The following is a 23645-nucleotide window of genomic DNA, read 5'->3' as shown; positions in this document are numbered from 1 at the left end:
TATATCCCCCACTTCTCTCCTGTAGGAGACTCAAAGGAGCTTACAATCTCCTTTCTCTCCCACCCCCCAAACAAACACCCTGTGAGGCGGGTGGGGCTGAGAGAGCTCCGAAGAACTGTGACTAGCCCGAGGTCACCCAGCTGGTATGTGCTGGAGTGCACAAGCTAATCTGGTTCCCCAGATAAGCCTCAACAGCTGAAGTGGCAGAGCGGGGAATCCAACCCAGTTCTCCAGATTAGAGTGCACCTGCTCTTAACCACTACACCACACTGGCTCTAGAAACTCTGTACCTACAGCGTACCTGCGTGCAGGGCCAATGTGCACAGAGGGCACGTGGCAGCAGGTGCACTGGCCCCATCCCCTGCACATGATGGAATGGGCCGTGTCCCCCCCACCCAACCTGTGCTCACCTGAACCTGGGCACAGCATCCACAACTTTGTCCATATCCCTCTGATCAGAAAAAGAGCCCCCCGCCCCCCCAAATCTTGGTCATGTCCCTTACCCAGCACATAAATCTTGCCCTGGTGCACCGTGACCCCCAGAGCGCTCCGTCGATGAATCATGGATGCCACGAAGGACCAGGTGCCCGTCTCCACGTCGTAGCGCTCCACGCTGTTCAGCTGGTCCGTGCCGTCATAGCCTCCCATGGCATAGATGCAGTTATTCAGGGCGCAAACCCCTGTGTGGAACAACAGCATGGTCTTAGGCGTGGCCTGGTCTGTCTGTGGCACAGGTCACCTTTCCCTTAGTAGCACCTTTTGGATTCTGACACAGAGTGGTGGCTGCAGCCATCTACAAAATGGCAGTGGCAGAAGGCAGAGCCAGCCACAAAATGGGGGCGGCAGCTTCCTTTCAGTCAGATAGTGAAGATCCTTGTGTTGGCATGTCACCCTTACTGGGCAAAAGGCTCACCTAACCCTGCCCAAATTCAAAAAGCACTTGGTGGGCACCGGAGAGGGTACCGGTGGGTGCCATGGGGCCCATAGACGCCACACTGGGGAGCCCTCCTCAACGGCAATGCCCTCATGCCCCACAGATGCCTGCCCAAGACATCCCAGCTCAAACCTCAACTGCGAAACCTTTGGAACTGCTGGCACGTGAGGCTTTTTTGAACCTCCATCTCCCTGGGCCCTCAAGGCACCTTTTTTGTGTGTGATGCAAACCTGCTCAAGGGACAGAATGCCCCGTGTGAAGGCCTCACAAGCATCTAGTCCCTGGTATCGAGAAAACCTGCCATTCAGCAAAGCACCTTGGAGGCAGGCCATGGCTCAGGGGTCGAGCAACTGCCTGGCATGCAGAAAACCCTGGTTCGATCCCCTGGGTTGCCTCTCAGAGGAGCTGGCAGAGGGTGACCCGAAAGACCTCAGCCAGAGACCCAGATCTTGGTGCCCAGGCTTAGGAGACGGCATCCGTTCTTCACTGACAATCAGGGAACATTTTTTGAAGGGGGGCAAAAGGACAGCACGATGCCCTCCCTGCATTAGATGCATATTTTTCTCCATATGTTCATGCTAGCAATAAAGCCCGTTGTGCTGAACAATACAACAGGATCCAGACAGTGGGTTCAGTTCGAGTTCAGACCCCCAGGCCCGACCTGGAGGTTGGCAAGCTGTTTGTGTAAGGTTGGTTTGTTTGTTTAAAAAAATGGGGGAAATCCAGCTTTGGCCAACTACGTGCCCAATAACAACCAAGCCACACGGCCCCCCCTCCACAGCAGCCCTCTTCTCCTGGGAAACTGGGTTCAGGGGGGTGGGGATCAGTTGTAAGTTCAGATTTCCAGGCCCCACCAGGAGGTTGGCAAGTTGTTTGTGGGGCCCGATCCTGTGTGCCGGACTCAGCGCTGTGAGCCCAGCATGCAGAATCAGGGCGGCCCCTAGAGCAGGGGTCTGCAACCTGCGGCCAATTGGCCATGCTGGCAGGGGCTGATGGGAATTGTAGTCCATGAACATTTGGACACCCACAGGTTGCATACCCCTGCCCTATCCAGTTTGCTCCCTGAGGCTCTTGGGGAGGGAGGTGGGAGGCCCAATCTTGAATGCTGGAGTCAGTGTGCCAAGTCCAGCACACAGGATGGGGCCCACTTCTCCCCACACCTCACTTCCCGAGGCCCGGAGGCTGTCAGAAGGGAGTTTGGGGGCCTGATTTACTGGAATGGGACAGCTTGGGGTTAGCGAAGGGTGAAATGGGGAGGTCTGACCCTGGCCGGGGGCTTACTGCTTGGGGGTTGGGAGATTGTGGGTGGGGAAGTGCAGCTCAGGCCAGGGTGGGGGGGATGAGATGTGTTTGGGGGGGAGAGAGCGGGTGGGCGGGGAAAGAGGGAGGCTCAGGCCAGGGGGGAGGGGGGCAGCGGGTAGTACAGGTCACTATTGTCGAAGGCTTTCACGGCCGGATTCAACCGGTGGTTGTGGGCTTTCCGGGCTGTGGTCTCTGGTGGATCTGGTATCACAGAGAGAAATGTGCTACATACTGCGTCCGGTGGGAACACAGTGTGTAGCACACTTCTTTCTGTGATATGCCTCTGAAGATGCCAGCCACAGATGCAGGCGAAATGTTAGGAACAAGATCCACCAGACCACCGACACACGGCCAGAACACCCACAACAACCAGCACTGGTTACCTCACTGCTTGGGGGAGTGGGGGATCCGGCAGGCAGGGGGAGAGTTCTGGGGCTCCGCAGAACATCGGCTAGCTGGTGACTGGTGCTCCGCAGGGCCCAGGATGGGGTTGTTGTTGGGGGAAGCCGGCAGAGCAGCGGGTTGCAAGGTGCCACTTCCTTGCTGCAATGGCCCAGTTAGAGGCAAGGTGTTTGGAGGGTACGTGGGGCAACGGGGGTGGGGGCTGTTGGTGGGGTGGGGCAGGGGGCCGCAAGGTGCCGCTCCCCTGCTGCAGCTTTTTTCACGTGAGGATTCACTGTCCCGACACTTTGCATGTTAGCAAATTATACAGGTAAAGATATAATCAAATAGATCCTGGGGAAGGTTATACCTTTTTAGTAAATAGGCTGTGAATAACGAATGGCTAGAAATATCTTAACCCTGCCTTTTAAGTGTAGTTGTACTATATCTGTTCACAATCCCGTGTACAATGGAATGGTCAAAATTTTTTAATCTATGTTATATTTTTATAAAATAGAAGTGTGTTTCCATAAATACCAAATGAAGCCAGCACTTGGGGAGGGGCTTTCCAGTGTTTTAAGAGTATACATGACTAACCACTAGGGCAGAGAAATCATGGGCCATTTTCCTTTGCAATGACTCCCCTGGCACTCCACAGAAAGGAGCGTGTCATTCCTCTGCAGAAGCCAATTGTGGGAGCCTGGAAAGCTAGAGAAGGCAGAAGAGGCAACACTGAGAGGCTAGGACCCTGGCAGGTCCCTCCCAAATTGTATCTCCAAAGATGTCTGGAGGAGAAGGCGGGGAATACAGTGTGAAGAGGTGCCAGTCTGAGGTGGTGGAAGATGCTCCTTAGATGGGACCTTCCTTGGCTCATTGGTCAGATATCCTCTACTGAGGGCCCCTCAGGAGAGTGGGAAAAACATGGAGTGATTAGATCCATTAGGGTATAGAAGTTGGGTTTGTGACAGGCTGATAAGCATGGTGACACCTAGATAGAAGGATTTGAATGCTCAACACGTCTAGATAGAACTGTTAAAATTAGTGCTGGGGTGCAGTCAGTTGTGAATTACATTAGGTACACCCAATGGCAGTAGGAAATATGTGCCCAGGAGTTTCTGGAAGCTAAATTTAGGCTGCTGAGAAAGTTCTAAATCAGGACCCCCAAGTGCAGGCCTCTAGGAAATGCTACCTGCTTTCCACAGCACTTGGAAGAGGCGAGCTAGGCAAGTGGAGATAGATCTCAATGTAAGATGAGAGAGAAAGGGCGTTATGCAGCCAAGAGGACTTCAGCTTTGTGGGGTGGGAACTGGGATAAAAGGCAGGCCTGTACAAAAAGGACGAAGACAACAAAAAAGAGGAGACAAGCTGCAAAACCTCCTTTGTTTAAAAGGTGTAGAACAGCTTCATGATCCTTGGGGAAAGCAAACTAAGGCTACAGGAGGTGACTTGGTTGGGAATACCAGAGTCCATGGGGATACAGAACAGAGAGGGAGGTTTTCTAAATCCAACCCTTACAATGAGGAGCATAATGTATTGTGATAGTGTCTACACAAAGGCTAGACCGATCACATAGAAATCCCCGGAGTTCAGGGACAGGGGCAGGCCTAAGTATATATACTAATAAATAAAGCAATTGGGCAAATGGAGGCTAGATACAAAGTTTAGAAAGGACATTTAATCTGTGGGCATCACAGAGACATGGGTGGAATCCCAGGAGAACAATTAGGATATACATCCCAGTTACAGAGCTCTACTGGGAAGAGATAGGACCCAAATTAGGTGGGGTGGCCACTCTACATCCAAAAGAGAGCATAGAGTATCTACCTCAAAATAGACAATACAGAGACTGGTTCCTCTAAAGCCTGTGGACTCATATCAATATAGAGACGACCTGGATTTATAGTAAGAACCATGTATAGATCCCCTGACCCAAAGGTGCAGAGAGGATTCTGAAGATGGAAAAAAAAAAGAAATTAGAGGCCAACAAAAAGCAAAATGTAGGTGGTAATGGTAGGTTTAACTATCCCCATAGACACAAGGCATATTCAGGTGCTTAGTAAGGAGAATTTGTTCCTGGATATGCTAAATGACTGTAAGCAGAGCAGATGGACATGGGAACCAACCAGGAGGAGTGATCTCTAGATCTAATTATGTGGGACCCAGGACCTGTCAGGAAGTGTCCATTGGAGGAAAAAAAAAAAAAAAAACCTAAGAACAGCAGCCTAATACTATGAATTTAAAGTATCTCTGCATCTGAACAAATACTTCTAAATAAATTACATTAGCCTTCAGAAAGGAAAATTTCTCAAAGATGAAGGGATGAATGCTTGGGAGGCTGAAAGGAGAAAATCAAGAGAGTCAAAACTGTCCAAGTGCTTTAGGTTCTTCATACAGTCTTAAAAGCCTCTTCAGAATGTGTTCCATGGAGTTAGAAAAGCAGCCCAGTCAAGAAGCCATGGATTGTAGGGAGGTTTAGGGGAAGTGTGGGAAAAAAAGATGCCCCAAAAGCCAGTCCCAACCTTGGTGAAAGAATACAGAGGCCTAAATGGTATAAGAAACAAAGTTAACAGAAACAACAAGAAGAACAAAAAAGAGTTAGGGCCTTGTGGCTCTGAACATCAAGCTAGCAACCAGTTCAAGAGTACATCAAAGAAAACTAGGAAGCCAGCTACAGGCGGTAGGCGTTAAGATGATGAAGGGAACAAGGAGGTGTAAAGATGACAGGGAGAGGTGAGCTGAATGAATTCTTTTGCATATGCTAAGAGGGTGAGAACATTCTGCACCTGAACCAAGCTTCTTGGGAGGGTGAATCTAGGAACTACTTGAAGATAGTGGTAGAGCAAGGAAGAAGTTCACAGCTTGTTGATAAACTAAATACTATACAAATCCCACATTGGGTGCAGAACTATTCCAGGAGTTCTCAGAGCTCAAGCATAAATTACTGTCTTCCTCACTAATATGCAACTTATCTACTGAAATCAAGCTCCATCCTGAGAAGGGCTGGAGATGTGAAAATAAATCTTTAGAAAGGTCAGGGGACCCAGGAAATTACAGGCAGTCAGTTTGACATCTGTCCTAGGCCATTAGTAGGAATCTATTAAAAGATAAAATTATTAAAGCATGTGAAAAAGCAAGACCTGCTGAAAATTAACATGAAAGAAGCTTTATAGGGGGCAATGCATCTTACAAACTTGCTGGGGTTCTTTGAGGTTAGCAAACAGACTGTGTGGATAAGAGAGGGAACTAGTGGACGCTATGCAGTTTCAAACTTTAACCAGTTCTCTAGAGGCTGTGAGAAAAACTCAACATGAAAATAAGAGGGGAAGTCCTCCTATGGATTTAAAAACTGGTTGGCAGGGAGACAGGAAACAAGGTGAGTATAAATAGGAAGTTCTCACAATGGAGAGATGTCAGGTGGTGTCCCCAAAGTCCGTTTTGGGACCAGTGCTCTTTAACTGACTATAAATGACCTAGAGTAGGGGTGGGTAGTGTGGTGTGGTTGCAGATGATACAAATTATAGGGTGTTAGAACCACAAAGAGTTAGAAAAGAGCTCAAGTGGACCTTGATAAATTAGGTGAATGGAGGCTAGAAATGGCAAATGCAGTTCAATGTAGCAAAATACAAGAGTGCACATAGGGCAAAAAATCCAAACTTCATATACACATGCAGGGGTCAGTGCTATCAGTCTGAATAGGAGAAAGTTCCAAATCTTAGTTTGAATAGTTCCTTAGGAATATCAACTCAATGCATATTGCAGCTGTGAAAAGGGCAAACTCTACTGGGATCATTAGAATTGAGAATAAAACTGCAAGGATTATATACCCATATATAAATTAGTGCGACACTTAAAATTACTAATGTTCAGTTCTAGTGCATACATCTCAAAAGGATGCTCGAAAGAGATAGAAAGTGCAGAGAGTAGGATGATTGAAGGATTGGAGCACCCAACATATGAGGAGGCTGCAGCGTTTGAGACTCTTTAGTTTGGAGAGAGGGAGGCGTCTGAGGGGGGGGGATATGATTTGATCTATATAAAAAAATTATGCATGGTGAAAAATGTTGACAGAAGAATTTTCTCTCTTTCTACAATACTAGAACCAGGGGCATTTATTCATTGAGAAAATGCTGGGGAAGAATTAGGACTAATAAAGGCACTTCTTCCATAGCGTGTGATTGGTGTTTAGGAATATATGCCACAGAAGTGGTGATGGCCCACCTAACTTGGTGGCTTTAAAAAAAAAAAGCTTGGACGTTAGATTTATGGAGGAGAAGTCAATCTATGGCTACCAATCTTGATCCTCCTCGATCTCAGATTTACTTAGTACCTTATGAATGACCAGGTTATGGGGCAGCAGCAGCAAAGCAGAAGATGCTTTCACCTCCTGCATGTGAACTCCCAAAGGCACCTGGTGGAATCTGATGAGATGCTGGACTAGATGGACTCTGGTCTGATCCAGCAGGCTAGTTCTTATGTTCTTATGTTCTTATGATCTTAGAATGTAAAACTACTCATAGACGGCATGTACAGCTCTTTTAAATTTAATAACGGTTTATATTCACGTTTGTATACCTTATGCCAATACATGTTCCCAAACTAAGCACTAAACACGTGCCCGCGTTACTGTATGCTGACGACACTGTTCTTCTTTCCCACACTAAAGTTGGTCTCGTCCTCTTAATTGCTGTACCAGATATTGTAAGAGGGCTTGAACTGAAGTAATTAACTATGAAAAAATAAAATATTGTGCAACAAGAAGACCCCCCCTGAATCAACCATGGACCATCAATAACAGACCCATAGAACAAGTTAACCAGTTCAAATATTTGGGCATAACTCTTACTAGCAGCATAATTGCAGGCAGTACATGCAGGAAATTGCTTTTCGCTGCAGCTAACAACAGTGCCCTAGCAATTCAGCGTTTTCTTTTCCTGTGGGCCACTGAAGTACCTTTCATCCACGTGAAGGTGTTCAATACAAATCCGACTCTCAGCTCTGGAGCACTCATTGGATGGAGCTATAAACAAAAATAAACACAGCCCAGTCCCGTTTTGTACAAAATTATGGGCTTACAAATTGTGCTTCATAGCAGCCTATATTTGACTTCGGACAAATATGCTTATGCCACGATAGCTGGCTGAGAACTGTCAAATGCACTGGCTCACGTATACTCTTGCAGGATACTCAGTTTTGTTGCACCTCCTTAACTTTCCCGACTGTCACAAATTCTAGGTAAACTGGTTGAGGGAAAAAATCAACCTCTTGGCTTTCATTAGAGTCGTTAGTCCCTCTTTCCTATCAGAAGCATATAGCGCTTGAAAACTAAGCTATTAGAAGAACCGATGTCGGAGATATGATAACCTTTCTGAAGCGTGTTTCCCCCCCCCTGACCCTGCTTATTCCAATTGAACAAGACACATGGCCAATTATTGTTACAGTAGGATCACCAGCCTAAATTAAGAAGAGCTTCAACACTGGCCAGATTCGAAATCTAATACTATGCTGCTCTATGGCAGATATCAATTGATAATGAGGAAGCTGTCCCATTAATATAGGTCAGGTGGAGACCTTTCGATCCTTACTCTTTCATTGTAGGTTTGCAAAATCGAGAATGTCACAATCACTTATCCCATTTCTGTATAACAATCTAACTGATGCTCTTAAGATACCTATGCTTTTAGGAACAACACTTGGATCCCAGTGTGTGTGTGAAGTAGCCATTCTGCTAACAATAATAGGCGTAAAGTCTGAATGAATACTAACCAATGTCCATATTGCAAATACACATATAGCCAGCAGTAATTTTCTAAACTGCTGTCGGTATCGATGGCCGTTTTAGAGTGAGTTAGCCTTAGCTGGAAGGAATGTCTCGTTACAGAAGGACCATGTATATATTTTAGTATTTTAGTACCAGTGTCTATAATTGTGAGCAATAATGGGCAAATTTTGTATGCTGATTTTGTATGTTTATTTTATGCCAATAAAGGCTTGTGACTACCTTATGCCAATAAAGGTCTATTGTGATTGTGATATAATCAATGTATACCATCAACAACATCTTTGAACTTTTAATTAATGATTACACTTTTACTTTATTTTCTTTGCTCTATAACAGGGGTGTCAAACTCGCGGCCCTCCAGACGTTCATGAACTACAATTCCCATTAGTCCTTCCCAACATGAGCATTGGCCATACTGGCAAGGGCTGATGGGAATTGTAGTTCATGAACATCTGGAGGGCCGCGAGTTTGACACCTGCGCTCTATAATGTTGGACTGTTCTCTCAACTCCTCTGCCCATGTTAAAACCCCAACCCAAGGAGAAAGTTTTTTCAGCCTAGCCCAGGGGTCTGCAACCTGCGGCTCTCCAGATGTACATGGACTACAATTCCCATTGGCCATGCTGGCAGGGGCTGATGGGAATTGCAGTTCATGAACATCTGGAGTGCCATAGGTTCGCCACCACGGCTATAGTGCCGTGCCTCTGCATGCGAGATGCTATTACACAGGCTGATTTGCAGCAGTTTGGAGCATGAATGGCTCTGCCTCAGCCCATCTTTTTGCCTATGCCGTGTGTAATTCTGCCAATTGGCCATGCTGGCAGGGGCTGATGGGATTTGTACTCCATGAACATCTGGAGAGCTGCAGGTTGCAGACCTCTGGCCTAGCCTTTTCCCAGGCATTTTCCCAAAATACAGCGCACACAGTTATGACATGGGAAACACCAAACACGCTTCACACAATCTTGCCTGATAAAATACTGCCCGGGAAAAGTTTTTTCTGGTAATTATGCTGCTAGAAGCAAAAAATGACCAAACTGCAACTACAGCACCTTCGTCACTTGGGACAGACTCACTGGAAAAGGTAATAACACTAGGAAATGGTGAAGACCGTGGGGAAAAAGGGAAAACCCACATGAGATGGATTTACTCAGTTCGGCTCTCCGTTGGCATGACCCGATCAAAGCTGTTCAGAGTCACCGTGGTGTAGTGGTTAGGAGCAGGTGCGCTCTAATCTGGAGAACCGGGCCCGATTCCCTGCTCTGCCACTTGAGCTGCGGAGGCTTATCTGGGGAACCAGATTAGCTTGTGCACCCCAACACGTGCCAGCTGGGTGACCTTGGACTAGTCACAGTTCTTCGGCGCTCTCTCAGCCCCACCCACCTCACAGGGTGTTTGTGGTGGGGGGTGGGGAGGGAAAGGAGATTGTCAGCCCCTTTGAGTCTCCTTACAGGAGAGAAAGAGGGGATATAAATCCGAACTCTTCTTCTTTTTCTTCTTCATGAGAGGATGGTGCAAAATGCACAGGAACCGGCCCTCTGCTCTTGCCACCCCCCTCCCTTCCCAAGGTGTAAAATCAGGCTTGGGGCAGATGAGGGGCCAGACCTTCTTGTAGTCCCCGGGAAAGGCAAGCATAACACAGCTCTCAGTTTTAAAGTGACTGGTAGAAGAGGAGGAGGAGTCTGGATTCATACTCTGCTTTTCTCTCCTGTAAGGAGTCTCAAGGCGGCTTACAAACTCCTTCCCCTTCTTCTCCCCACACCAAGCTCCCTGTGAGGAAGGTGGGGCTGACAGAATTTGGGGAGAACTGTGACTGGCTTAAGGTCACGCAGCGGGCTTCATGTGTAGGAGCAGGCGAACAAGTCCAGTTCACCAGGTTAGAGTCCACCACTCATGTGTAGGAGCGGAGAATCAAACCTGGTTCTCCAGATTAGAGCGGACCTGTTCTCACCCACTGCACCACACTAGTTGGGGTGTGTGTGTGGAGATAAGAACCCAACCCCTTCCCTCCCGGCGTCATTCCACTCCAGGCTGCTCCCGGGCTTGCACCGTCTCAGCACAGCACAAAGCAGGCGGGAATGAAAGAGGGGCGCATCAGACATGCTTCACTGTAAACGGTCACCAGGGGCAGGAAGACAAGGAATCGGCAGGTCCTGCAGATGCAAAAGTGGGGGGTGCCTCGGCCAGAGGAAGGAGGGAGATGCCGGGGAGTCACTGCACAGAACTGTTGACACCTTTGAGCATCTTTTCAGGAACCTTCAGCTGGCCCTCCTCTCCCCTTGCCATTGTCTCGCCCAGCTAACGGCTGCGGCTTCTGCCTTACCAAGGGTGCTGCTCCCCAGGTCTCCTTCTCCCCCAGCCCCTAGCAGCAGCCTAATTGGGGGTCCAGGGTGCACTTGATGCAGACCGAGCCATCTTTGCTGGACATTTTAGCCTTCCCCATCTCTGAATAGCAGCCAAACTGGTGGTATGGGGTGCATGTGCTGCAGAACAAACGATCTCTGGGAGGGATCTGGGAGTCTTAGTGGATCACAAACTGAACATGAGTCAGCAGTGTGATGCAGCGGTCAAGAAAGCCAATGAGATTCTGGGCTGTATCAATAAGAGTCTAGTGTCTAGATCAGGGGTAGGGAACCTGCGGCTCGAGAGCTGCATGCGGCTCTTCTGCCCTTGCACTGTGGCTCCATGAGCTGAGCCACTGGCTTCATCCTTGCCCACCCACCCTGCAGGCAGCAGGGCGGGCGCATCCATGCGCTTCTCAGAATGAGCCGAAGTAAAGGTTAAAAAAACTCTATATATAGTGTTATCTTTATTTTAAATGTCAAAAATTATCTGCGGCTCCAAGTGTTTTCTTTTCCCGTGGAAAACGGGTCCAAATGGCTCTTTGAGTGTTAAAGGTTCCCTACCCCTGGTCTAGATCAAGGGATGTAATTGTACCTCTCTCTTCTGCATTGGTTAGACCTCACCTGGAATATTGTGTGCAGTTCTGGGCACCACAATTCAAGGAGGATATTGACAAGCTGGAACAGGTCCAGAGGAGGGAAACCAGAATGGTCAAAGATCCTACGAGGAAAGGCTTAGGGAGATGGGTATGTTTAGTTTGGTGAAGAGAACGTTAAGAGGTGTCATGATAACCATGATAACCAAGGGGTGTCATGTTGGTAAGAGAGCAAGCTTGTTTTCTGCTGCTCCAGAGACTAGGACACGGAGTCATGGGTTCAAGGTGAAGGAAAAGAGATTCCACCTAAACATTAGGAAGAACTTCCTGACAGTAAGGGCTGTTCGATGGTGGAATGCACTGCCTTGGGGTGTGGTGGAGTCTCCTTTGGAGGTTTTTAAAGAGAGGCTGGATGGCCATCTGTCGGGAGTGCTTTGATTGTGTGTTCCTGCATAGCAGGGGGTTGGCCTTGATGGCCCTTGGGGTCTCTTCCAACTCTATGATTCTATCTCTGCTAGGCAATCGAGCCTCTCCCACTTCCTAGTAGCAACCTAATTGGGAAAATGGGGAGGATGTGCAAATTGAGCTCTCTCTGGTAGACAACTAAGCCTTCTCCACCTCCTAGCTGCAGCCTAATCGAGGGAATAGGAAGCACACTGCTGAATAAGTGAGGGTATTCGGCCTGGCCCACCTCCTAGCAGTCTCATGGGGGAACGGGGCACACACACTCCAATCACTGAGCGACCAACAGGAAAAACAGCTGCCACAGGCGGAGGCCAGTCCTCAGCCACAAGTCCCCCCCCCCCCCCCCGGCCCCAGTCACTCACCTGCTCCGCTCCGGATGCTCCTCATGGGGGCGATCATCTCCCACTCGTCCCGCTCGGGGTAGTAGCACTCTGCTGAGCTGAGGCGGCACGTGCCGTCATAGCCCCCCACCGCATACAAGAGGCGGTTCAACACGGCCACCCCCACGCCAATCCGACGTGTCAGCATGGGTGCCACTAACTGCCATTCTTCACGCTCTGGGTCGTACCTGGAGAAGAAAAGTTTAGATTTATACTCCTCCTTTCTCTCCCGTGAGGAGACTCAAAAGGGCTTACAAACTCCTTTCCTTTCCCTTCCCTCCCCCACAACAAACAACCCTGTGAAGTGGGTGGGGCTGAGAGAGCTCCAAAGAACTGTGACTAGTCCAAGGTTACCCAGCTGGCGTGTGTGAGTGCACAAGCTCATCTGGTTCACCAGATAAGCCTCCACAGCTCAAGTGGCAGAGCGGGGAATCAAACCCGGTTCCTCCAGATTAGAGTGCACCTGCTCTTAACCACTACGCCACTGCTGGCAATATTGGGGCATGCCCTTTTCAGGGGACTGTACCACACACAGCACTAGTCCGTGGGTAGGAATCTGACTTGAATATGCAAGTAAGTGTGGAGTGGGGTGCGGGGGGCAGGCGGGCGGGCATGATTTCCACCCCCCACGGCGCCCCTCCCTACGTTTACTTTAGCAAACTGAGAAGGCTGGAGAACAGGCCTGCCTGTGTGGGAACTACATTTCCCAGGAGACCCTGGGAAATGTAGTTCCCACACAGGCAGGTCTGTTCTCCAGCCTGCTCAGTTTGCTAAAGTAAGGGGGGGCGTGCTGGGGGGGGGGGCGGGGACGTGAAAAAGCCCAGCTACGCCTCTGCCCCAAAGCTTGTACCTCAAACATCTTAGTCTCTATGGTGCTCCTGGACTCAACTGTAGCTGACCCCAAAAAAACCACTTTAAGAACCTTGTTTCAGAGGGCAGCCATCTTAGTCTGCCGTAGAACAGTTAGATTCAAGTCCAAAAGCACCTCGCAGATTTTCAGAATATAAAACATTCGGGGCAGCCAAAGGTCCCTTCATCTGAGGGACTTCCCTACTTTAAGATCCTTGGCCATTCAGTCTTTGCAAAATTAGCGGACCTCTAAACCAGTCCAAAGGGTGGGATTTTGGAGCCACGAAACGAGGGCTCTCCGCCTCTCCCAGCCTGGACAATTCGCCCCTCACCTTTCTACACTGTTATGATGGATGCATCCGTGAGAGCCGCCCACAGCGTAGATCAAGCCGTCGATCACCCCAACGCCGATCCGGTTCCGGGGCACACTCATGGGAGAACAAGGGGACCACTGGTTATTCATGGGGTTATAGCAGTCAATGGCATTGGAATCCATGTTGCCGTCCTGGGAGTTGTTCCTCCCGCCCACTGCGTAGAGCAGCCCCCCCACCACACAGCCGGCCAAACCGCTGCGGGGCACCTGGAGGTCAGCCAGCCGGATCCAGGAGCCATCAGAAGGGTTGTAGGCCTCGAGATAGCTCAGGGACTGGCGGTAGTAGCCCCCCGCGGTGTAGATCAGCTGTCCCACTTTGGGCGCCCGGCAGGGGGCATCTTTGGTAGGCTTGTGCAAGGTGAGGTCCTGGAAGATCTTGGCCAGGTAGTCCTTGCAGCGGGAGTCCGAACGGAGGATCTCGCACTTCTGCAGCTGCATCTGGAGGAAGTGCGGCGTCAGCGAGTGGCAGCGCACGGCCTTGAGCAGCGCCTGGACGTAGAGGCGCCGGTTCTCGCAGTCGTACTTCACCCAGTTGATGCAGGCGTGGAAGACCTCCGACTCGCACCTGACGTTCAGCTCGTCCCGGCTGATCAGCGTCACCAGCTGGCAATGCGAGAGGTTGAAGAACTCGTCCTGTTTGCACACCTGCGAGGGAGGGGGCAACAGGGATCATGTCTGCAAACGTTCCGGCTCAGCCTGGTCTAGGTGGGGACCCCCGGGAGGAAGACTCAGATGGGGAGGAGGGGACAGTTTTGGTTCCAGATCGCCAGGCACCGCCTGTGCATGCAGAGCCTGACCAGTCACTAGTCCCTGCAGGACCAGGTCTAGAGGCTCAGGCGGGCAGGGATCCACAGCCAGGTCCAATCTCTGAGATTCCCCAGCCAGGGTCTAGCTCTGAGACTCTTCAGCCTCTTCACACTGAGCCAGAAGGGACCCTGCCAGCCCCGTCACCACCACCCCGCCCTCCGCCTCCAGAGCCCCAGGAGCAACGCAGGAGGAGACTGCATGCAAGATTACAGCAGAGGAGACGCAGTAGCAGGTTAGCAGCTGACTTGGATGCTAAGTCCTTACAGGAGCCAGACTGAAGCAACCCAACTGCAAGAGGTTATTGTACCAGGGAACGGGAGGCTGGCTGTAAAAGAGAGGTTGCAGCTGAGCTACCTCGTGGCAGCAACGTTGTGGTCCAGTTTGCAGGTCACTGTCTCTGTTCCTAGCCTTGTGTACTCATTAAACAACTGCACTCGCTGAATCGCTCTGTTGGTTTTTGAGGGCCTGTCTAAGTCAGCAAACCCCGCAAAACTCTGCGGTGGAGAGAAAACCCTCGATCTGAGCAGGACGCATCAATGCAGCAGCTGCCTCAGTTTTCAGAATGGTGCTCAGCAAAGCGGAGCAAAGGAGGAATTAAAAAGAGGGCCTTTCTGAGTGGCACGTCCACCTTTCCATGGCCACGAACCCAGTGGGCAGCCCTCAACAAACCACTTCCTAAGATTCAATGCCAGACAGAGTCCCAGTGTGGTGCCTTTGTGGCCTGCTAACATCTTTCCTGGTACCCACCAACAGTTTTTAGATAGTGGGAGTGGCTCTGATTGGCCACTACAGATCTTACTGGCTGTGCAAATTAAAATAATATGCTGTTGTTTCAGTGACATCTGCCATCACAGGGTTGGCATTACCCACTCACTCCTCTCGCCCCCTGCACTGGGACTTCGGGTGTGACTCCGCCTCTTGTGGGGGCCGTTTTGTGGTTGGATAGCTATGCTTAAATATCTGAAGGGATGCCATGTCGAAGAGGGAGCAAGCTTGTTTTCTGTGGCTCCAGAGACTAGGACCAGGAGTAATGGATTCAAGGTGCAAGAAAAGAGATTCCACCTAAACATTAGGAAAAACTTCCTGACAGTAAGGGTTGTTCGACAGTGGAATGCACTCCCTCGGAGTGTGGTGGAGTCTTCTTCTTTTGGGGGGTGGGTTTAAAGAGAGGCTGGAGGGCCACCTGTTGGGAGTGCTTTGATTGTGTGTTCCTGCATGGCAGGGGGCTGGACTTGATGGCCCTTGGGGTTTCTTCCAACTCTACGATTCTGATTCTATTCTTTGACCCATTGCCTTGTGCCAGAACTCCAAAGGTGCCCACTGGGTAAAAGGACCCCTGGACAAGAGGTAACAACAACCGGCCTACCTCACAGGGCTGCAAACAAGAATCATTCTAGTAACGTGCAAAGTATTCTGAAGACTGAATTTAAAAATCCTTTTCCTTATTCATAAATCTCTGTTGTGGTTTTTCATGGAAGATTTCCAGCGGCCTCCCTCACAGTCGGCTGCCTGTGCCGGTAAAGCAGAAGGCCGTGTCCTCGGCAGTCCAGCGTCACCTGCCCTTCTCCCAGCTCCTGCCACACAATCCAGGGATCTCACCTGCCCACGCCTAAATCTCAATGATTATGATGACTGTCTGTGGGCAATGCCAGGAGAGGTTTAAGTCCCATGGCCAGGAGCAGTAGTGGTTAAGAGCAGGTGCACTCTAATTTGCCAAATAGCAGGTAGGGCAGCGGAAGGCGGTGTACCATCCTCTGATATGGGACGAAAGTCCGGTGTCTTCCCCTTGGCGCCCCAGGGTATCCTGGACACAGATCTTATCAAAGGAAAGTCTGAACTGTTCCCAGGCTCGCAATGCTTTGTAGTAAATGCTTTGTAGTTTGTAGAGGAGAGTGGGAGCCTTTTGGCTCGGTGGGAGGGGGCAACGGGATATAGGTAAGGGGTTTGTGCGGGAATCGCCAGATTCCTCTTTTCACGACGTTACCCTACGCTCTGAAATAAAGGCTTTAGAACAAATCTACAGCTTCCATGATTTCCAGATACGAGGTTTGACACTCTGCCACTGGAGCTGTGGAGGCTTCTCTGGTGAATCAGATTAGCTTGTGCACTCCAACACAGGCCAGCTGGCTGATCTTGAGCGAGTCACAGTTCTTCGGAGCTCTCTCAGCCCCATCCACCTGACAGGGTGTTTGTTGTGGGGGGAGGGGAAGGGAAAGGAGATTGTCAGCCCCTTTGAGTCTCCTACAGGAGAGAAAGGTGGGGGGATATAAATTCAAAACTCTTTTTCTCTTTAATTATGCAAAATGGAGCATAAGACAGCAGCGTGAGAGACTGCCACACATTTTGCGGTGGAGGAATCACCAGACGCAGCAGAGGTAGCACATAAGGAATGGGACAAAGGACCCATTTAGACTGAGAGAGGGAGGGGAAGTGTGTAGAAGATACAGAAGGCAGGGAAGCCCCTTGTAAGACCACCATAATATCCAAGGCTGCTCTTTGTCTCAAACGCGGGGGGGGGGGGATGTGGTGCTCACGGGCACCTTCACAGGCATCACTGCACAGTGATTGTAGAAGGTGGGTGAAGCCAAACCAGGCTTTTGCCCAGGGGGGCTTCTGATGAAAGAAGAGGAAGAAGAGTTTGGATTTATACCCCACCTTTCTCCCTAGTAAGGAGACTCAAGGTGGCTTACAAGCGCCTTTCCCTTCCTCTCCCCACAACAGACACCTTGGGAGGTAGGTGGAGCTGAGGGAGTTCTGAGAGAACTGTGACTGGCCCAAGGTTACCCAGCGGGAATGCAGGAGTGCGGAAACACATCTGGTTCACCAGAGAAGCCTCTACCGTTCGGGTGGAGGAATGGGGAATCAAACCCAGTTCTCCAGATTAGAATCCACCGGCTCTTAACCACTACACCACACTGTCTGAGCCCCGTTAAGGAGTGAGACGCAGACTCCAACCAAGTGGGAAAGAGGCCTCTTGCAACAGGACCAAAGGGAGGAGAAAGCGGGTGTGAGGCCTGCTCAGGGGCCGCTGCCCTTGCCACCCTCCTCTCACGTAACCCACTCACACCTCTTCAAAGTGCATGTAGATGTACTCCCGTGCCCGCTGGTGCAGCTCGGTACAGTCGATCTGCTCCGCGAAGTTGGCAATGCCAATGGCGTTGCTGGGGTCCAGCTGCTGGACCAGGAAGTCGCAACAGGCTTTGACCACGCTGTCAATCTGGTACATGACGGCGCCGTTCATGACGTGGAGGACGCACTTCTCGCCCACCGAGATGGAGGCGGTGTAGGCGAACTCGACAAGGCGCTCCATCACTTTGGGGTGGATGCCCTCGATGGGCACCACCTGCATGACCTGCTCCCGGCAGCCGTTGGTGAACATGGCCTTGAAGACGGGGCTGGAGGAGGCCAGCACCACCTTGTGGGCCTGGAAGTCGGCCGGGGCCAGGTCCTGGTACTTGACCCGCAAGGTCACGTCGCACAGCTGCTGGCTCAGGCGCAGCTGGTTCATGATGCCGAAGGCCTGTTTGGTGTGGTCCTCCAGCGTGTAGCTGAAGGTGCGGTTGCCGTTGTGCGAGGGGGTCACCTCCGCTTTGCATTCCGGGGAGTACATCACAGAAGACGCCGTGGGCTCATGGCACCAAGAGGCAAAGAAGGAAAAGCAGGGATGCGGCAGCTGGTCGTGCAGAGGAACATCCTACGGGGTCTCAACGGGCAGCAACGTTTCCACACCTGGACAGGGATAGAGACTTCCAATCAGAAGGCAAAGCAACGGGGGATCACATTTTGTCATGTGTCTGTGCGGGCGGTCAAGTGACGGCTGACCCAGGATGGCAAGGCGAGAGGCGCTCACAGATGGTTTGCCGTTGCCTGCCCCCACGTGGGCTGAGAGAGTCCTGAGAGAACTGTGACTGGCCCAAGGTCACCCGGCAGGCTTCATGGGGAACTGGGGAAATCAAACCTGGTCCTCCAGATCCACCATTCTTAACCACTATACCCCCACTGGCTCAAAACAGTTTTACCTCGTCGCATCTGGTCCTGATTGTCAAGGTCCTTTTCAACCCTCTCATACTCCTCCCTCAACAGGGTCGTGATGTGGAGTCATGTTTTTCTCTCCTTCTCACAATACTAGAACCAGGGGGCATTCATTGAAAATGCTGGGGGGAAGAATTAGGACTAATCAAAGGAAACACTTCTTCACGCAACGTGTGGTTGGTGTTTGGAATATGCTGCCACAGGAGGTGGTGATGGCCACTAACCTGGGTAGCTTTAAAAGGGGCTTGGACAGATTTATGGAGGAGAAGTCAATCTCTGGCTCCCAATCTTGATCCTCTTTGACCTGAGATTGCAAATGCCTTAGCAGACCAGGTACTCAGGAGCAGGAGCAGCAGAAGGCCATTGCTTTCACCTCCTGCAGGTGAGCTCCCAAAGGCACCTGGTGGGCCACTGCGAGTAGCAGAGAGCTGGACTAGATGGACTCTGGTCTGATCCAGCAGGCTCTTTCTTACGTTCACAAGTACCCTGGACAAGATTTGTACTGCCAGACAGACTTCATTATTCATTATTCTCTGCCCCTTTGCTAGGAGTGTGGGTCGTCCCATGTCAGGTCCAGTAGCACCTTAGCACCCAACAAGACTTTTATTTTTTATTTATTAATTAGGTTTGATACCCTGCCCTTTCCCAGTCTAGGCCTTTGGGGTCTGAGCTTTTGAAAATCAACACTCCTTTCCTATCTGTTGAAGAGAGCGCCGACACTTGAACGCTCATTTGCCGAAACTCCTGTGGGTCTTTAGGGCGCTAATGGAGTCCGACATAATAACTGTTAAACTGCAGATCAGCACAGCTGTCCTCTGAAACAGGGGTCCCCAACCTATTTGAGTCTGTGGGCACATTTCGAATTCTGACACAGCAGTGACCAAACGACTGCCACAAAATGGCCACCTCAGGAGGCGGAGCGAGCCACAAAATGATTGCCAAAATGTAATTTCAGCTACTCAATGTAGATTCTTGTGCTGTATGGAAGCTGCTGAGAAAGCGTGGGGTCGTGGTTAAGAGCTGGTAGATTCTAATCTGGAGAACTGGGTTTGATTCCCCATTACTCCACCTGAGTGGCAGAGGCTTATCTGGTGAACCAGATGTGTTTCTGCACACCTACATTCCCGCTGGGTGACTTTGGGCTAGTCACAGTTCTCTCTGAACTCTCTCAGCCCCACCGACCTCACAAGGCGTCTGTTGTGGGGAGAGGAAGGGAAAGGAGCTTGTCAGCCACCTTGAGTCTCCTTACAGGAGAGAAAGATGGAGTATAAATCCAAACTCCTTCTCCTCTTCCTCTTCCAAAAATCTGCACAGCCAATTAAATCTCCCATAGTCGACCTGCTGGGCTGAAGCCCTACCTGGCCCCACCCACTTCACCTGGCAAGTATCAGAAAAGGTCTTGGTGGGGGCTGCCCTGGTGCATACGGCAACAAGTTGGAGGATCCCCGCTCTGAAACCATGCTGTGGAGAAGCTCAAAGCAACTAAGTGATTCACAAGCCAAGGGGGTCCGGTCTGGTCTGTCCCCCTCAGTAGAATACCATTTTGTTTTCATCTCAGTGATAGGACACCCCGCGATTTCCCTTTTAAACACACTTCTCTTTGTGAGACTCCCAAAAAACTGCAGGCAGGCAGGAAGATGCTGTGAAGGAATGACCAGGAGCTCAAGAAACATGGTGGCCACGTGGCTTTTACCAGATCTCTAACGTTGTTGCATACTCAAGTCAGATTCCTACCCACGGACTGGTGCCACGTGTGGTACAGTCCCCTGGAAAGGACATGCCCCATTATTGCCAACAGTGGCATAGTGGTTAACAGCAGGTGCACTCTAATCTGGAGAACTGGGTTTGATTCCCCGCTCTGCCGCTTGAGCTGTGGAGGCTTATCTGGTGAATCAGATTAGCTTGTGCACTCCAACACAGGCCAGCTGGGTGACCTTGGGATAGTCACAGTTCTTCAGAGCTCTCTCAGCCCCACCCACCTCACAGGGTGTTTGTTGGGGGGGGGGGAAGGGCAAGGAGATTGTCAGTCCCTTTGAGTCTCCTACAGGAGAGAAAGGGGGGATATAAATCCAAAACTCTTCTTCATCTGGCCAAGCCGGAAAGTGCTGATGGGAAACAGGCCTATCTTATTTACTGGCTGTTGTGGTTTTTCAAGGCTGTGTGACTGTGGTCTGGTCACTTTAGCTCCATACATTTCATCAACAATGCCAGCCATAGATGCGGGTAAAACGTCAGGAGCAAAAACTACCAGACCCCAAACACACAGCCTGGAAACCCCACAACAGCCAGCTGATCTGGCTGCGAAACCCTTCGATGATACGTATCTTATTTACTTACATTATTTTCATTATTTGCAGTCTGCCTTTCTCATGGGGACTCCGAGAAGACTACCTGGAACAAATCAACACAATCAATGAGGTGGAAGATCCAACAGACTTGTAAAAATCGGCATACAACCAAAGGTGCATCCACCATAGTAATCAAGGCAGGTGTACAACAGGTACAGACAAAAGAAGTTACACCAATGCGTACTTAGAACTCACAAAGTGAGTAATTTCTAAACCAGTGATACATAAGATTCTGTTGGTTGTGGTGGGTTTTCCGGGCTGTGTGGCCGTGGTCTGGCGGATCTTGTTCCTAACGTTTCGCCTGCATCTCTGGCTGGCATCTTCAGAGGTGAATCACAGAGGGAAGTCTGTTTCACAGCCCCGAAAACCCACCACAACCAGTTGAATCCGGCCATGAAAGCCTTCGACAATACATAAGATTCTGTCTTTGTTTCCCGGTGACAACTCCAGATGTTCTCTAAATAGTCCAACAGGTAAGCATAAAGTTTTATTTGGCTATAAAACATCCAGATTTGGCTTTATTTCAGTAATCCTTTCTCAAGACAATATAATACATGCAAAGTTTCTCCTCTAGGAGTAAACTTGTTTTTCTAAAGCTCTAAAATCTCCAAAATTTATTCCATTTTCACTTAAAAGGCTCTTTTTAATAGTCCTTTGACCATAATAGGTATCAGGTTCTAATGTGAGAACATCTGGAATTGTTACCAGGAAACAAAGGCAGAATCATATTTTATGTATCATTGGTTAAGAAATTACTCACTTTGTGAGTTTCAAGTACGCATTGGTGTAACTTCTTTTGTCTGTACCAGGGGTCTGCAACCTGCGGCTCTCCAGATGTTCATGGACTACAAATCCCATCAGTCCCTGCCAGCACGACCAATTGGCCATGAACATCTGGAGAGCCGCAGGTTGCAGACCCCTGGACAACCAAAGCACCGCACCAAGGGGGGGGGGGCTGGATTTGGGGTTGGCTGCTATATTTTTGGTTTTAGCTACAGATGTTGTAGCTATTAGTGTCAGCCACCTGAACCACAAGGAAAGGCTGGCTGTGAAGGTTTTGACAAATAAATAAACATGATACATTCATCTACCAGGAACTTGCTGATAGCAGCAGGTAGCCTGAACTATATGCAGCGGTACAGTTTCCAATGTCCTCACCTGGCTGGCCCAGGCTAGCCTGACCTCATTGGATGTTGGAAGCTAAGGAGGGCCAGCTTTGGTTCATGCCTGGATGGGAGACCACACAGGAAATCAAGGGCTGCCATGCAAAGGCAGGCATTGGCAAAACAGCTCTGTTTGGCTCGTGCCCTGATCCGGAAGGCTCGGGCTATCCCACTCTTATCAGATCTGCAAAGCTAATCGGGGTCGGCCCAGGTTAGTACTTGGATGGGAGACCACCCCGGAACTCCACGAGGCAGAGGCAGGCAATGGCAAACCACCTCTGTTCATCTCTTGCCTTCCACCTGGATGCCCCAGCCTAGTCTGATTCGATCAGATCTCAGAAGCTAAGTTGGTCAGTATCTGGATGGGAGACCACCAAGGAAGTCCAGGGTTGCTACACAGAGACCACAAATGGCAAACCACCTCTCCTCATCTCTTGCCTTGAACTGGATGGTCTGGGCTAATCTCCTTTCTTGTGTCTTGGAAGTTAAGGAGGGTCAGTCTTGAGCCTGCTGGATCAGACCAGAGTCCATCTAGTCCAGCACTCTGCTACTCGCAGTGGCCCACCAGGTGCCTTTGGGAGCTCATGTGCAGGAGGTGAAAGCAAGGGCCTTCTGCTGCTGCTGCTCCTGAGCACCTGGTCTGCTAAGGCAGTTGCAATCTGAGATCAAGGAGGATCAAGATTGGGAGCCATAGATCGACTTCTCCTCCATCAATCTGTCCAAGCCCTTTTTAAAGCTATCCAGGTGAGTGGCCATCACCACCTCCTGTGGCAGCATCTTCCAAACACCAATCACACGTTGCGTGAAAAAGTGTTTCCTTTTATTAGTCCTAATTCTTCCCCCCAGCATTTCCAATGAATGCCCCCTGGTTCTAGGATTGTGAGAAAGAGAGAAAACATTTTCTACCCCATGCATAATTGTATAGGCTTCAATCCTATCCCCCCTCAGCCGCCTCCTCTCCAAACCAAAGAGTCCCAAACGCTGCAGCCTCTCCTCATAGGGAAGGCGCTCCAGTCCCTCAATGAGCGACCACCAAGGGAGTCCGGGGTTGCTACGCAGGGGCAGGTGATGGCAAACCACCCCCGTTAGCCTCTTGCTGGGGAAACCTTTGGGGTTCCCCCCAGTCGGCTACCAGGCCATGCCCCTTTGCAGGCAGCCCCCCCCCCCCCACCTTTCAGAGCCCCGTTTTTGCGGGACGGCCGGTCCGGGTTGCTGCTCAGCAGACCGGTGAAGTTTTCCCCGCGAGTGCAAAGCAGCCGCCCCCCCCCCGCCCCGGATCTCCCGTTTCCTGGCTCGGAAGGGAAGCGCTTGAGCCGGTGCCAGGGGAGGCAGCCATTGGGCCGGGGATGTCAACAAGTCTGGCTGCCCCCGGGGAGGGAGGGGGGCTCTGTGCACGCGGGCCTGGGGGAGGGGGGGTCGCTGGAGGGGGCTGCTGCATTCCCCCCCCCCCGCCCGGGAAACCCTGCAGCAGCCGGCTCCAGGTCCCAGGCTTCCTTCCCGAGCATGGCTGCTCCGGGTCTCGGGGGACGGACGGGACTTGGGGGTGCCCCCTTCCCAGCGCCCTGGCCAAAGGGTCGGCTGCCTGCCTGCCTCCTCTCCCCGCCCACCTCCACGCGCATCCTCACGTGCACCTTCGGCGACACGCGTCTTCCCGCGGGCTGTGCCGCCGCCGAGCGCCACGTAATGCAGGCCCAGGCCGGGGCCAGCCCGTCCGCCCACCTCCCACCCGTCGGTCACCCCCTTCCCCGCCAGCCCGCCGCGCCCCCCGGCCCGCCCTCGGGGCATGTACAGAGAGTGGGGCGGCCACTCACTCACTCACCCGCCCGCCGCCACCGCCGTCCAGCTGAGCGCGGCTCCCCCCCGGCTGCGTCCATGGCGCATGCGCGGAAGGAAGG

General features: G+C 51.0%; 1 protein-coding gene across 3 annotated transcripts in view; it reads right to left on the bottom strand.

Annotated features, from left to right (window-relative positions):
• The window catches only part of KEAP1 (kelch like ECH associated protein 1), a 27142-nt gene extending 3497 nt beyond the window's left edge, over nt 1–23645 (bottom strand). The window contains exons 1-5 of one of the 3 annotated variants that reach the window (XM_048489894.1): nt 23570–23645; nt 17275–17936; nt 13360–14045; nt 12161–12366; nt 504–680 (exon numbers count right to left, since the gene is read on the bottom strand). In XM_048489894.1, coding sequence (XP_048345851.1) covers nt 504–680; nt 12161–12366; nt 13360–14045; nt 17275–17817 — 1612 coding nt within the window. In that variant the 5' untranslated portion in view covers nt 17818–17936; nt 23570–23645. Of the gene's footprint in view, nt 1–503; nt 681–12160; nt 12367–13359; nt 14046–17274; nt 17937–20576; nt 20631–23381; nt 23401–23569 lie in introns of those variants that run through there. The other 2 variants (XM_048489895.1, XM_048489893.1) reach the window with 2 other exon arrangements.

This window comes from Sphaerodactylus townsendi, linkage group LG03 (assembly GCF_021028975.2).
Source record: "Sphaerodactylus townsendi isolate TG3544 linkage group LG03, MPM_Stown_v2.3, whole genome shotgun sequence".
NCBI lineage: Eukaryota > Metazoa > Chordata > Lepidosauria > Squamata > Sphaerodactylidae > Sphaerodactylus > Sphaerodactylus townsendi.
The sequence above is the reverse complement of the archived record's forward strand: the minus strand, read 5'-3'. Positions and strand labels throughout refer to the sequence as shown.